The sequence below is a fragment of the Rhinopithecus bieti genome, unplaced genomic scaffold (genome assembly GCF_001698545.2).
Source record: "Rhinopithecus bieti isolate Rb0 unplaced genomic scaffold, ASM169854v2 scaffold_31842, whole genome shotgun sequence".
NCBI lineage: Eukaryota > Metazoa > Chordata > Mammalia > Primates > Cercopithecidae > Rhinopithecus > Rhinopithecus bieti.
In genome coordinates, this window is record NW_016813497.1 from 38061 (window position 1) to 53765 (window position 15705).

The 15705-nt window shown below is 51.6% G+C and overlaps 1 protein-coding gene across 9 annotated transcripts in view; it reads right to left on the reverse strand.

Annotated features, from left to right (window-relative positions):
- KSR1 (kinase suppressor of ras 1) overlaps positions 1–15705 on the reverse strand; it is a 177509-nt gene that overhangs the window by 23672 nt on the left and 138132 nt on the right. For all 9 annotated transcript variants that reach the window (XM_017848540.1, XM_017848537.1, XM_017848541.1 and 6 more), the window contains 6 exons: positions 15412–15416; positions 12537–12597; positions 10369–10452; positions 8848–8909; positions 8640–8746; positions 3830–3998 (listed from right to left, as the gene is read on the reverse strand). In XM_017848540.1, coding sequence (XP_017704029.1) covers positions 3830–3998; positions 8640–8746; positions 8848–8909; positions 10369–10452; positions 12537–12597; positions 15412–15416 — 488 coding nt within the window. The remainder of the gene's footprint in view (positions 1–3829; positions 3999–8639; positions 8747–8847; positions 8910–10368; positions 10453–12536; positions 12598–15411; positions 15417–15705) is intronic.

Genomic DNA, 15705 nt, shown 5'->3' on the forward strand with positions numbered 1-15705 from the left:
CTTGGGAGACAGGGACTGGTTATTGGGCTGGGACAGCCCTACCCTAGATGGACCTGGCAAGGACAGGCCAAACCATGCAGGAAGGAGGAAAAGAGCTGGGAGAAAATGGGCCCTGGCAGGAGCCCGCAGGACTAAAGGGGTTTGCACTGGAGGATTGGGCATTCCAAGACCCCGTCTCTGGTCACCAGTGCTCTGCGAAATGCATGTGAGCCCAGAAGGGCAAAATACAATGGGAGAGAAACAGTGATTCTGAAAAGTTTAACAGTGTTATGTACGGAAGAATGGCCTCCTCCCCTTGAGCTCCACCTGTACCTCCAGAGTGTCTCAACCTTACCACTCCCTACCCACAGTTTTTTCTCTCTCTCTTACAGGGTACTGAAAAGGATACACTGGGGTTCTGGAAGCTGACAGCATGTTCCAAGCTCAATTCTGCCACATAACTAGGCTCTGGGACCTTAGGGAGTTGGCTAACCTCTCCAGCTGTCTCACTGTCAAATGGGGGTATAAATACAGTCATGTGCCACAGAACATGTTGCTTCGGTCAACAAGGGACCACACACACAATGGTGGCCCTGATCATAATGCAGTGGAAAAATTCCTCTTGCCTAGTGATGTGGTAGCTGTGGTAACAGGGCAGCGCCATGCATTCCTCACGTGTTTGTGGTGACACTGGCAGGAAATAATCCACGGAACTACAAGCTGTATAAAAGGATAGCATGCACGATTATGCACGGTAGCATCTTACTTGATAATGAGAATAAACAACTTCATTACTGGTTTATGTATTTACTATATTGTACTTTTAATCATTTTTAAAAATTTTTAATTAATTTATTTTTTGAGATGGAGTCTTGCTCTGTTGCCCAGGCTGGAATGCAATGGCACAATCTTGGCTTACGGCAACCTCCGTTTCCCGGGTTCAAGTGATTCTCCTGCCTCAGCCTCCTGAATAGCTGGGACTACAGGCGCCCACCACCACGCCTGGCTAATTTTTGTATTTTTAGTGGAGACGGGGTTTCACTATGTTGGCCAGGCTGGTCTTGAACTCTTGATCTCAGGTGATCCGCCCACCTCGGCCTCCCAAAGTGCTGGGATTACAGGCGTGAGCCACCATGCCCAGACTTTTAATCTTGATTTTAGATTATACTTGTTCTACTTACAAAAAAAAAGTTATCTGTAATTTAGCCTCAGGCAGTTGCCTCAGGAGGTATCCAGAAGGTGGCACTGTTATCACAGGAGATGCTAGCTCCATGTATGTCACTGCCCCAAAGACCTTCTGGTGGGAGAAGATGTGGAGGTGGAAGAGTGATATTGATGATTCTGACGCTGCACAGGCCTAGGCTAGTGTGTGTGTCTTAGTTAACAAAAGAGTTTTTAAAAAATTAAGAATTTTAAAATAGAAAAAAGCTTATAAAATTCAAAGAAAATGTTTTGTACAGCTATACAATATGTGTTTTGGGCTAAGTGTTACAACAAAAGACTCCAAATTTAAAAAAAATTTAAAGATTATAATGTAAAAAAGTTGTAAGCTAAGGTTAATTTATTATTGAGGAGAATATTTTAAAATAAATTTAGTGTAGCCTAAGCATATAGTGTTTATAAAGTCTACAGTAGTGTGCAGGAATTCCTCACTCACTGACTCATCTAGAGCAGCTTCTAGTTCCCTACAAATAAATAACATTTTATTTACTGATTTATTTATTTAGAGACAGAGTCTTGCTTCTTGCTCTGTCACCTGGGCTGGAGTACAGTGGTGCAATCTCAGCTCACTGCAACCTCCACCTCCTGGGTTCAAGCGATCCTCGTGCCTCAGCCTCCTGAGTAGCTGGGACTACAGGTGTGCGCCACCACACTTAGCTAATTTTGTATTTTTAGTAGAGATGGGGTTTTGCCATGTTGGCCAGGCTGGTCTTGAACTCCTGGCCTCAAGTGATCCGCCTACCTCGGCCTCCCAAAATGCTGGAATTACAGGCATGAGCCACTGTGCCCAGCCGTATTTTCAATATTTTGTGCTGTATATTTACTGTAGCTTTTCTGTGTTCAGATGTTTCAATACACAAATATTTAGCATTGTGCTGCAATTGCCTACAATACTCAGTACAGTCACATGCTGCATAGGTTTGCAGCCTAGAAGCAATAGGCTACATCACACAGCCGAGATGTGTGGAGGACTATACCATCAGGGTTTATGTAAGTACACTCTATGATGCTCACATTACAATGAAATTGCCAAATGCATCTCTCAGAACGTTTCCCTGTTGTGAAGCAGCACGTGACTGTAATCTTTTCCCAGGTTTACCACTGAAGTTTAAGTGCAATGCCCCTGCATAGCACAGAGGAGGGGGACGACAGGAGGCTTGCCTTTTCCAGCTGAACTACAGGGCCAGTGGGGCAGGCAGTGGGGGTTAGGGGGAAGGTTGACCCATTGGTGCTGCCATGACCAAAGAGATAGGATCTTGAGAGAGTAAGGCCTCTGTGCAGGGGACAATGAAGGCCCAGTCTGGAGACATTCAGGGAAAGCAGCAAGGGTCCAGCTGATTGTGCAAACAGAACTTTTTCTGTGGCTGCCGTGTTTCAAACACACCCTTTCCATTTACAAAAACCCAAACTGGGAGGTTTAGCAAAAGGCACAGTTTCAGAGCATAATAAAGACAGAGCAGAATGGGAGAGGAGGTTAATCAAATGGGCCATCACTCAATGCAGGGAGGGGAGGGGCGTGCTCAGGACGGCGCGTGCATGTCAGGAGATATCCAGCCACGTGCGTACTGAGGTGAAGGCAAAGAGAGATTCCTACAAGATCTCTGTCTCCACTGTCCCCAGAAGAAGTCCCAGGAGAAGTTCCCTGGCCTCCTGCTGGCTGGGTACAGCGCCAGCTGGGGCTCCCCTGGCACAGGGACAGCTGTGGCTTTCCTCATGGACCTGGAGCTCCAGAGGCCAGAGACAGGGGCCTGACCTGGACTCTATGGGCTGGTGACAGCCTGTGGCTGGGTCCGGAGCAAACAGGAGTGTCACAGCCACCTTCCTTCCTCTGGGACTGCAAACTGTAATAAACTAAAGGCTGAGACTGACTCTGAGGAGCTGCCAGAGAGGCTGAGGCAGCAGCTCAGTTCCAAAATGGGCAGGTGGGCTTCACTCTGCTGCTTGGAGAGGCAGACACCCCAGGGCCAGCAGCTGAGGGCAGGAGAGGCTGGAATCCTGACCTCTCCTGACAGACACCAGGCAGTGAGCTGGGGTGGAGCCTGGCTCAGGTCTACTCTGCTGTAATCTCCTGTGGGACTCAGTGTCTTCAGTCACACAATGGGAACAACCTAATTCCAACTTTACATGGTCACCTATCTTATGGAAAGGGAACGAGAGGTCTCCTTGAAGGAGCTTACCCGGATCACGAGTGGGAAGCAGCAGGACCCCACCCAGATTCCCTCTCTGAGGCCTTCTAGCTCCCTGCATTGCTGGCCATGCCCCCTGGGAGCTCAGAAGCCAGTCCCGAGAAAGTGAGCACTGCCCAGGAGAGGCCACCCCATGAAGAGGAGGGCAGCGTGGGGATTATGTTGTGTCAGACGGACTTGGGTTTGATCTCCATTCTGCCACTTACAGGCTGTACAACTCGTGGCAAGCCCCTCCCTCTCTCTCTCTGAACCTTAGTATTCCCATCTGTAAAACAACAGCATCAGCATCAGAGCTATTGTGCTTGGGGCACCTGGCAAGTGCTCCATAAACATCAGCTGTTAGCTGTGACCATGTCTGACCTTGAATCTGCAGACCTTGGGTCTGCTGAGAAGGGGATCTGTCCGCACCCCTGAGAACCCAGAAAAGCCTGGAGATGTGGTACCTGGGAAGTTGAACCTGCTGTCCCGCTGGCCAGGTGAGGGATTGGGGGGCGTGGTGGCGCTGGATGGGTTGGATGATGTTGGGAAGGGCGCCGGCGAGGAGGGTGTGGAGGAGGTGGTGGAGGAAGGGTTGCTGCTGGAGTCCAGGTGATTCATGGCTGGAGGGTGCTCCTGCAGGACCAGAGATATTGGGAGTGGCAGGGCTGTCCTGGCCCCACCTGCCTCCCACCGGCCACACCCTCCCTTCCCCATCTGGAAAGGAAGCAGTCAGCCCAGGGAATCCTCAGGGTCTGACATTTTACGCATCTAGCATTTGAGGAAGGGCAGCACACAGTGGCCCTTGCCTCAATGCCCACTCCCCATGGGGCTCCTGCTCAGCTTTCTGATTTCAGCTCAAGCACACTCTTCCCAGAAGCCTTTCCTGCACCCTGGCTGGGACCACGCTCCTCCTCTCCATCCTGGCATGGCTCCCAGCAGTTTTTCATCAGGGCATCGTGTCTACTGCAGACGTCCCAGACATTTCCCTGACGGAAGACTCTCCCACTACCTCGTGTGTTGCTTGAGGCCAGGGTGATCATTACATACTCAGTGCCTGGCTCTGAGCTGGGCACACATTAGGATTTTATAATGAATTAAGTTCAGGCTCTGATAAATGTTATATCATGTCTGCTAAGCACCAGGCACTCTGCCAGACATAGGGAGACCAATGATAAACGAGAGGTATACAGACCTTTTCTTTGGAAATCTGGCTGAATCAAAGGCACTGGGAAGTCTTAGAGTCAAACTACAAAACCCTGAAAGAGGTGATGGCTTGGGCTGGTGCGGTCTGCCATTTTGGAGGGGTAAGAATTCTGGAGCTGGAAAGAACTTTCTAGAAGATGACCACAGGAGTTAGTTTGTCAGGACAGGCCGGTTCACTCATGTTGTCCCAACTTAAATGTTAATGTCATCCCTTCCACAGTCAAAGCAAGCATGCTCCCCCTGCTAATGGATCACATGAACCAGTGCTTGCCACGGGAAACACATGTTTGGTGGCCAGTGAGACACCTTTAGGAGACCCTTGGACACAACACAGAGGACGCTGCACCAGGGAGGAGGGGTGCTCTGTTTCCTGTCTTGTTCTGTCTGAGAGAAGGCCTCGGCCTGAGCTGCTATGTCTTTATTGCCTCTCCAACACTGACTCATCGCCCATTCAACAGAGTGAGGGCTTCAAGCTCCAAGCCTTAAGCAAGTGTGATAACCAGATGAAGCTTGTAACTTTTTGGTTTTAACTGTGCTTGTTTTAATGATTACCTTCTATCTGCAGGGATCGTGGTTTTTCCAATTATGATAGTGATGATTACATAAAAATGAAGTGTTGTAAGTATTAGCCCAGGTGGTATCCGGTTAAGACAGAAACCATAAAGATGGTTTGCAGCTTTGAAGAAGTTTGGGCGGCACTGATTATCAACTCAATTATCAACTCAATCCACACTACGTGCCACCACAGTCCCACTGTAGAGCTCAGGGGAGCAGGGCCCAAGGAAGCCAAAGGCTTTGCCCAGGGTCATGGGAGATGGGCCTGGCATGATCCCAACTCCAGGATGCCTTCTGGCCATGGCTCCCCAGCCACAGCACGGAGGAGACCCCTGAGAACAGCATGAGCATCTCACAGCTCTGAGCAAGAGCCTGTGGGAGCAAGGACCAGAGAGCCCCGGGGAAGGGAGGGCTGCTGCACTAGAAATGGGAAAAGGGGGGAGAAGGGAGAAAGTAAGGGGCAGGAAGCCCTGGGAAGGGAGAGCTGCTGCACTAGAAATGAGAAAAGGTGGGTGAAGGGAGAAAGTAGGGGGCAGGGAGAGAGGCCTAAGCTCCAGCTTCTCCCTGTGGCCAAAAAGAAAGAACACTGGGGTTTGGAGGCAGACAGACTGGAATTCTCGGCCAGCTTCCACCACCACTTAGCTGGGTGACTCTAGGCAACTTCCTCCACCTCTCTGAGCTTCCATTTCCTCAACCACAAAATGAAAACATCAACACCTATGGCAGAGGGTTACTGTGCTGACCAGTAGCATCACAAAGGTGGGAGTGTGTGGCACATAGCAGGTGACTAATACATGCTTGTTCCACATTCTTTTGCAGACCTGCTAGCTAGGAACACTCAGAAGTTTGGGCCCCAGCAAGGCCAGAAGACCAACAGAGAGAGGGCTCCAGGGGATTCTACGTTAGGCAGGACCCTGGATCTGAAAAGTGCTTCCTGAATGCAAACATCAATTCCCCTGGGGGTGGGAGAGGCATTCCTTGGTTAAAGAAGTTGAAGCCAAGTTGGGTTAAATGCTAAGTTCAACAGGTTTATTTGCTGTAGGCCATGAAGGCTCTGGCGTACACAGTGACCTCTGGAATCTACTGGCCAGGGATAGTTGACATCACGTGGCGCCAAGTTAGAAGTGGGAGCTGGATCCACTGAGCCCTCCCTCTTCTCACTCATGCTCCAAGGCTCAGGACCCTCCATCAGTCCCTCTGTAACCCTGGACAAATGACCCAACCTTTAAGAGCCACTGTGTAACATGGGGGTAACAGCTGCCGGATCACAGGGTTGTTCAATCATTCAACAATCAACATGCTGGTTTCCTGACTGCCTATTGTGTGCTTGGTGCCAATGAGAGCAAGACAGCATCACTGGGCCCTCAGGGAGCATCTGTGCTGAAGGGGAATGGGGCGGGCAGGGGTGGAGAGGCAGGTGGTGGGAGAAGAGGTCGAAGATGAACAGGATAAACACACCTCTCAGCACCATGTGTGGCCCCTAGTGAGAACTCAGTAACAGCTCATGTTGTCATAGCGACCTTCAGCGGGACCCTGGAGGGCCAATGCTCTCAAAGACGAGAGGCCTTTGGCACCATCACTGTGTGGGCTTAGAGGCCGAGGAGGTGCACGCAGGAGGGGCTCATGGGGGAGGTGGAAGAGAGAGAGTGCTGTGAGGAGGGCTGAGGGGTGGTGTCCAGGTGGGTGGAGATGCAGGAGTAAACATGATGGGCAGGGGGTCGTGCAGGACGCATAGGGATGGGGGGTATGCTAGGCGTAGCTGGAGAGGAGAGGCAGGGGCAATGATGACATTGTTGGCAATGGGGGCAGGGGGCACTGCATTCCTGCTGAGGAACTGATCCTATCTGTGACGGGCTAGGAAAATAATTACTAGTTGATGGTATGGTACTGCTCCCTACAAGTTCATGAACATTCTCTCTTTACCCTTCAAATACCCTGTGAATGAAGCATCAGATAATTCAATTTACAAAGCAGAAAGTGAGGCTCAGAGAGGTCAAGTGGCTCACTCAAGGTCATGGAAGCAAGAGAGGAGTTGGGACTCAAAGCCAGGGCTGGGCAGCTGTTGTGGTCTGAATGACTGTGAACTCCCACAGCTCACATGCTGAAACCCTAGCACCCAAGGAGGTAGTATTGGGAGCTGGAGCCTCTGGGAGGTAATTGGGTCATCAGGGCAGAGCCCTCAGGAATGGGACTAGTGCCCTTATGAAAGGGCTCGAGGGATCTTGCTGGGCCCCTCCACCATGGGAGGACGTGGCATGAGTGACATCTGTGAGAAGGTGGGCCTTCCCAGGACATTGAGTCTGCTGGTACCTTGATCTTCCCAGCCTCCAGAACCATGAGAAACAAATTTCTATTGTTTTTAAGCTACCCAGTCTATGATATTTTGTTAGGGTAGCCTGAACAGACTAAGACAGGACCCTATCATCTTTCCCCTCTTCCTCCCCATTCCGGGAGGGAAGCCACCACCAGAGGGAAACGAGAGGCAGGAGAGAGGGCAGGTGCAGGCCCATGGCACAGTCAGGTCTGGGACAGCTGGCCTTCTTGTTTGACAGTAAGAGGTGGTCCTGGCTCTCCCAGAGCAGCCCCTGAAGCTGTACCTTTAGGGTCCCCAGTACAAACTGGCCACGTTGCCTGTCTTTCTCTTCCAGCCTGAGCCACATGGCCAGTCACAGCCATGGGGCAACTGGGCACATGCTCCTCATCGGAGGGGCACACGCTAAGCCCCTGCTCTGGGGCTGCAGGTAAAACACACTTAAAAATACACAGCCAAAACCACAGCAGCCAGCAGCCTGCAGCCAGCCAGGATGGGAGCTGCTGTCAGAAGCCATCAGCACTGGCACTTCCCAGATGCCAGGCGCACCTGAGCAAAGCCACCAATGACAGGTATGCCAACCCTCCTGGGGGACACAGGTTTTGCAGACTCTGTCTAGCTGCAGAGGACACCCGTCTGCCTCAGCAGAGAAGCCTGACCTGGCTATGGACGAAAATGCACTCTTTGTATTACTTTTGGGTATTCCTGTGAGGGCAGCAGAGCCTTGCGCGGTGGCGGTCATGGCAATTGCTTTAATGAACAACTGAAGGTGTATCTGCCGCACTGTGACTAAGGGCCCAGGTTTTGCGGCTGGGTGGCTGCCGAGGCTACCACTCTGGGTTTGTATCTTACTCTCAGGGGATGCTGTGCTGTTTTCTCACCTGTGATATGGATCAGTCTGTACCCTTCAGAACTACTGTGGGGCTCAAATGAAACAGCAATGGAAGTTGTTCCCGGTACACGCTAAACACACAGGAAGTGTTAGCTCAAAGGAGAAGGGACTGGGAATCACGGCTGCACCACCACAACTTAAATGTAAAGCCTCCTAGTGGCTCAAGATATGATTCCCAAGGCCACCCTCTGGCCACAAATCTGAGACTGTGGTGTCACATCCCACTTCCCCACTGAGCCTCTGAGGCAGGGGTGCTATATAGGAAGGACGTCCAGTGGCAGAAGGGGGTCCTCCCCAGCATTACCCAGCGTACCTTCTTTGTCAGTGCTTTGGGAAGGGTTCCAAAATGGGGTTCGGTTGCTCTGTCCACCGGGTTGTTGATGTCCGAGGGGACAGATTCTGTCCTCCGAAGCCGAGTTACTGTTTGAAAAGAGGGAAAACTCATCACCAGGGAACAGGTCAAGCTAAAGAAAGATTCACTGAAATCCAGAAGGCAGAGGAGAGGAAGGCAGAAAACTCACATGGCAGGAAGGATATTCTACAGGCAGGGGCTTCTTTGGTACATTTGTTGTGACACTTCAACCTGGTAAAGAAGGGGAGGTTAGCGTGCGGAGCGCCACGTGTGGGGCTCGGGCACACATGGGTAGCTCTGTGTAGCATTCACTCAGGACTGTCTCCATTTCCACAAACTTCTCAACAAATGTTAGCTCGAAAGTAGAGAACACCATGATATTAATAGTAATAGCAGCTGCTACACTGAGCTGCTGTGCTGAGCATTTACCACGTTCTGCTGTCATCTACCCATCCTCACAGCAAAGTAGGTCTCGTGATGCCCACTTCGACTTGCCCCAGGTTGCCCACCTATTTTTCTTTTGTAAAGAAAAGGAGACCCTCTACCCATACTGAAAAAGCTCAAGACAAATCTGAACTTATTTAAAAAAAAAAAAAAAAGACGAATTAGACAGGCAGTGTTTGCTTTACCAAAGAATCCCAGGGACTCAAAGGGCAGCACCTCCCGCTAAATTTGTGCAATGGAACGTGCGGTCTGAGGGTCAGCCCCAGGCCAGGATTGGAAAGAACTGGGTTCTCACTGTGGTCCTGCCTTCTGCACTGAGTCCTAGATTTCTCTCTAATGGGCTGAGGGTGTCCTATCAACCTCATACTGCATCACAGGACAGCCTGGGCTCAGAGGTCATCCTGTGGTCTCCACATGATGGGAACTAGAGGTCCCTAATGTAAAGCCAAGTGGCCAGGAGCCACAGGAGACCCAGACTAGAGAGAGAAGTCAGCAACTCCCTAGAAGTCAGGAGAGTCGCCGGGAAAGTGATGGGTCCAGCTGATATGCATAAAACCCACCATCAACAGTGTGACTGGAGCCCAGATGCAATCACACACACTAGCTCAGGTTCTCAGAGCCATCCCCGTGGCTGATGCATACATTAAAAATCAGGCCCAGAAAGGTCAAGTGCCTTGCCCCAGGTCATACAGCAATGCAGGGGCAGAGTGGGCTGGACACCAAACCTCTAAGGCCACCCTGCATTAGGTGAGGGCAGCAGGACAGCAGAGGACACACTCTGCCCAGCCCACACTGTTCCCTATCCTTGCCCTTCCTTCCCACCAGAAGCCACAAGGCATGAGAAAATAAAGTTGGACTTGTACAGAATGTATACCCTGCGCTCACTCTCCCCGTCCGCAAGCCAACTCCTCTCGAGGGCTACAAAATGTAAGGCTAAACTTCAGAACTCCTTACAGGTCCCAGAACAGTCCTCATATTCCTCCGGGCCTTAGTACAAGACGCTCCCATGGCCTGGAATTCTCTTTCCCCCTTGGTCTATCTTGTAAACTTCTATTCATCCTTCAAAGCCCACCTCAAGTATTCCCTTCTTTGCGGAGTAACTTGCTTAATCTCCCTGAAGAGGCCTGATCACTCCCTGGTGTGCTGAATAGGACTATGAATAGCAAGCATAGGGAAGTGTGTTGGAACTCTGATTTACTAAACAAAAAGTGTCTGCTCCTCCCACCCCCACTCCTCTTCCCATCACCTGCAATGCTTGCACTTCACTCCAAATATCATGCTCTTCTGGCACACGTGGCAGACCTGCGACAGCCAGGACTTGGTGGAGAACCTGCAGGGGGCAGACACAGGCACATGCTCGCACTGGCTGGGAGGCCAAGGCCCAGACACAGAAGGGTTCCCACGGAGCTCCAGGGCAACTGGGAGTCTTGGCTCCATCCCAGAGCCCCATGGGCCCTCTCCCAGAGAGAACAGGAATACCCAGGGGACACTGCTTCTTCCCTCGCATTTTGATCTCCCAGATGCAAAGTAATCACTGTCAATATGCTGAAGGTGGTGTGGTCATCTGGCAGTACCAATTTGGCAGCAGCAATCAAGAGTACAAGTGTGTATACCCTTCGACCCAACAGTTCTTAGGAATTCTTAGGAATTTATCCAACACAGGGCCACAAGTGTTGAAAGATACATGGACAAGTTATGCCCGCAGCATGTTAGCAGCATAAAGATGGAAAATAACCTACATGTCCATTGATAGGGGCTATGACTAAAGTATGGTCTTTCCATACAATGGAACACTATGCAGCAAGAAACTAAAGGACGCTCTTTCTGTGCAAATGGAATGATCTCCAAGTCACACTGTCAAGTTAAAAAAGTAAGGTACAATAGGATACGATCCCATTCACATCAAGTTCAAGTACAGGAAAAAAACTCAGCTATGATGATAGAAGTGAATAGTAACCACTGAATGGTAGCACTGTCAACTAGGGAGAACTAAAGGTAACTTTTTGGGTGCTGGAATGTTCTTCATCTTCATCTGGATGGTATACACAGGTGTGTATGAATACATACATACACATACACACACAGAGTTGCGCATTTTGCTCTATATAAATTGTATCTCCATTTTTGGAAAAAAGCATAAGATTGTGTATAACATATGCAGTATTTGAGTAAAAAATAAAGGGGAAAACATATATACATATTTGCTTGTATAAAATATCTCTAGAAGACAACACACAGCTAAGACCTCTTTACAGAGGGGATTGAGGAGTTGGGGACAGGAACAAGAGGGCAATTTTCTGTTGACGTTTCAACGTATCAGTGTATTTTCAATCCAAAATGTAGAACATTAAAGAAAACAGTATTTGGGAAGCAGTTGGTAATGCATCCACTAACACTAGCTCATTTGATTCTTATGCCCATGCCAGGGAGTGAGGCAGGTCCAGGATTCTTAGTGTGCAGCCAAGGAAACCAGCTCAGAGAGGTCAGGTGATGTTCCCAAGGTGCCACAGTTGGGATGCTGTGTAACAGGGTCTGGATCCCAGCTCTCTGAACTTAAGAGTTACAGAGCTTCTCTGTAAGAATTCCACTGGTCCAGCAGAAGCCAAAAAAGGCCTTCAGTGCAAGGGAAAGAGAAGAGGCTCTGGGGACAAACAGCTGGGTTTGAATTCTGCCTTCTGCCTACTACCGGCTGTAAGATGCTCCAGACGCTTCTGCAAATAGGGTTAACGCTAAGCCTCACAGGATTTGGGAAGGATCACAGATACACTGTGTAGCAGAGATCCATAAATGTTACTCTCTCCACCCAACAAAGATGGGAGCTTCTGGTGGCACGGGACACCCAACTGCACGGAGTGCCTTTTAAGGAGTTGCAATCTGGCCTCCCCGAGATGCAACCAGGTCTGTGGAGGCTCACACATGCACACGTGCTCTGTTTCCCTCACTGAGTTTTAATTACTTCTCATGTCAAGACTGCAGGTGAGGGGAGCAAGAACCTTAGGGGTGGGGCCTGGGAATCTGGATTTTCAACAAGCTCTACAGCGGACTCTGATGTGTGGCCAGTTTCAGGACTCACGTGACATCTCACTGGATGCAGGGGAAGCTCCTGCGACTCCTTCCCATGACCCTGACCCTATTTCTCCCGGGACCTGTGTCCTGGGAAAGAAGGAAAGTGTTTTCCCTAAGCAGAGTGAGGAAGAGACCCGAGGAGGTGCAGATGACGGAGCTGCAAGTCCATGTGGCCACCCTGGCAAGGCAAAAGTTCCAGGTAAGTGCAGGGCCATGTCCCACAGATGAAATGGACAGACCCGTCAGAGGCAAAGAGCTCGCTGAGAAACAGTGACCAGAACTCCCGGCCCCATGTGGGTTCCAGCCCGGCTCTGTGCCCTGATCCCCCTCCAGGCCCGCTGTGCCTACCTGTGTGTAACCGACAGCCCGATATCCCTCCGTACCATCTGTGGGGATCCATGCGAGACATCTGCGGGGAAAGAGGCCGGATGGGCAGGCTGAGGAACTCTGCAGGCGACAGCTCGTGCCCGTGACTTCCTAGTTCAGAGACCACAGGCTAGAGGGGGGCGCAATGGTTTATTACATAAGCATCTCCCTGAACTATATCCATCAACACAGGAGCAGGCCAGGCTAGCCCAGTGGCATGGCATGGTTCCCCTCGCCTCGCTTGGTCCTCTAGCTTGCTCCTGGCCTCTGAGGATGGCTCAGTCAGCTGCCCCTGTGATGTTTCCAGCTGAGGAGCAAGGCAGGCTGGAGAGGCAGAAGGCAAAGCCAGAGTGAGGACAGAAGCTTCTATACAGCCCAACCTCTTGCAACCTCTCACCAACACACCACAGGCCCCCAGTGTACAGGGGCTCAATTCTGGGTACTTCTTGGTAAATGGCTGAAGCTGTCTACCTGAGGTGGAGAGCCGAGGCTAGTCAGCCCATCCAGTGCCTTTCCAGGCAGAAGCCCCTGGAGGATATTCCTCTGGGAGAGGCCACTGCCAGATCTGGGCAGACAGAGCGAGGACAAGGTGAAGCTTTACCACATTCTCACGTGGGCCAGCCCCACCCAGGTATGAGCCTGAGCCTCTGGGGACTTCTTGGGCACCCTCCTCTGCTGAGAGAAAGGCCATGCGCTTTGAGGTGCCCCCCTGCTGGCCTTCCTGGAGGGCGCTCCCTCTCCCAGCCTGGGATTTCCTGTAAGAACAGGCATCCCTAGTGCAGTAGACAAACTGCTGGAAGCACTCTCTCCACCCACCAGCAGCCCACACATTCAACTCACGCCCCCATACTCAGCGCCACTGCCTCCCAGAGCCAGCCCATGGGTGGGCTTCGGGGATCCGGGAACCCTCTGGACTGGTTCAGTAGAATGCTGTAGGCTTTTCTCTGGAAAGAAAATCTAAGACTTTCATCCAATCATCAAGGTGACCTGTGACCCAGAAAGGTCAGGAACACAGTGCTCTAGTGTGGCCATCTCATGTCCTCTGAGTCAGAAGGGCCCCCGAGGGTGGCCACTGCCCTCCTCAATTCCAAGTGCTGGTATAGCACAAAGCTGGACTCATGAAGTGCTGGTTCACTTAAGGCCGAGTACCACATAAATAACCTCCATGAGAAGGGCGTGCTGGAGGTACTGAGTCCTCCCACATCAAGGAGAGCCGGATAAGAACAATCTATCTCACCTGCAGCTCTCCCTGGCACATCTGCCATGAGGCTGACTTGTCCCAACTTCCTCCTGGGGCTCACCCCACCCATCAGCAGCCAAGGCCAACAAAACACATGGGGATGGCTGGACGCCGTGGCTCACACCTGTAATCCCAGCACTCTGGGAGGCCGAGGCAGGAAGATCACCTGAGGTCAGGAGTTTGAGACCAGTCTGGCCAACATGGTGAAACGCCGTCTCTATTAAAAATACAAAAATCAGCCAGGTGGGGCGGCGGGCACCTTTAATCCCAGCTACTCGGGAGGCTGAGGCAGGAGAATCACTTGAACCCAGGAGGCAGAGGCTGCAGTGAGCTGAGATTGCACTGCTGCACTTCAGCCTGGGTGACAGAGCGAGATTCTGTCTCAAAAGAAAACAAAAACAAAACAGAACAAAAAAACAGCTGGCTAAAGGCGCCAGCTGCCAGCCTAGGAGAAACAGACTATGTTGGAGCTTCAACCAGTTAGCGCCAAAGACACCTATGATCTGCCCCATCTTCTGTGGGCATGGGCAGTGAGGTGGTATGTGTGCCAGGCACCGCCTTCGTCTGATCTGCATGGAGACACTGGCCCTGAAGGCCTAACAATCTCACTGCTCCAGTCCCCGTGTTACCATAGCAATTGGAGGATGGCAGGGCTGGGGCTGTCCCAGAGATGCGGGTGTTGAATGGTTCCTCCAAGGTTCTGTGAAGGGCTCTGGGAGTTTCTGCCGGGGCACTAAGGGAGGGAAGTGTAGCTCCTTTCTATGCTCCTCCTGTGCCTCCCTGGGGTTCCTGTAGCCAGCTCCACTTCAGCATAGTTCCTGCATGCTGCACCCCTCCTCATTCCCAAGACCCCACCCACAGCTACGTGACTCTCCTTAGCCAGCTCGGGATAGTACAAAAATAAACTCCTATTTTGCTCAGGCAAAAACCAGACATCTCTGCATTTCCAGACAATTAAAAGCAGACTCCAGAGGCACAGCTGTCTCCCTCCACTCTGACTCATAAGCGAGGCCCCACAGCAGAGCCACGTGCAGGAACGTGCTCCCAACCTGGAGGTAGGGGTGGGAAAGGGGGTCAAGGGTTGCCCATGTGTCCTCCCATCCCAAAGGGGCACACCTCCCATCTTTTCGGGCCTCATTCAGAGTTGTGCTGCATTTCTGCCTCCAGGAATGTCCCTCTCTTGAAGAGTGGGGTCCTGGGACATCAGGTGGGGTTCTGGGGATGGCTAAAGTCCAGCGAGACCAGGCAGATGGCACCGCCTTCCCAGGGGCACTGCTTTATCGTGGCAGCCCAGCAGGCCAGAGTCCCTGCTGGAGAGTCTCGGTGGGGAAGGGCAAGGTGGAGACAGGGCTCTTCATGGGGCTGCCCATGGGCCGAGATGCGCTCAAGGTCTCTGCTTCTCAGAGAACAGCCGCCAGCTGGGCTGAAGCCAGCCAGTCACTTTAAGGCCACCTGTCTTAGGGCTATTTCCTGAGGCGGTCACCAGCACCTCTGCTTCTGGACTATGGAGAGGCTGAATGGGCTCAGAGGGGGGTCAAAGAGGTCCACCCCCGATGGCGACAGCAACGCACACACGACTCCCAGGTGGTAGAGGGGATGGAAATGAATCGCTCTTACCAAACCTGGAGGAGACAAAAAGCAGAGAGGGGGATTACGTCACCATGCTGGCTCGGCGCGTTCCTAGAACATTACCCTTGGGCGGGAGCAGGCAAGGGGCTGGGATGCAGGACTCTGAGGCCTGGCTTGAGGCCAGGCTGGCTGAGTGACTGTGGGAACCCCTGCAATCTCTGTGGGGACATTTCCTCAATGGAAAGGACTAGAAGGGCATTTCCCGGGCCTCCCCAGGGGACACTGAAACTCAGTGCTGTGCACTTTAATACATTAGCTTTCATAAGCCTCACCAGCAACCAA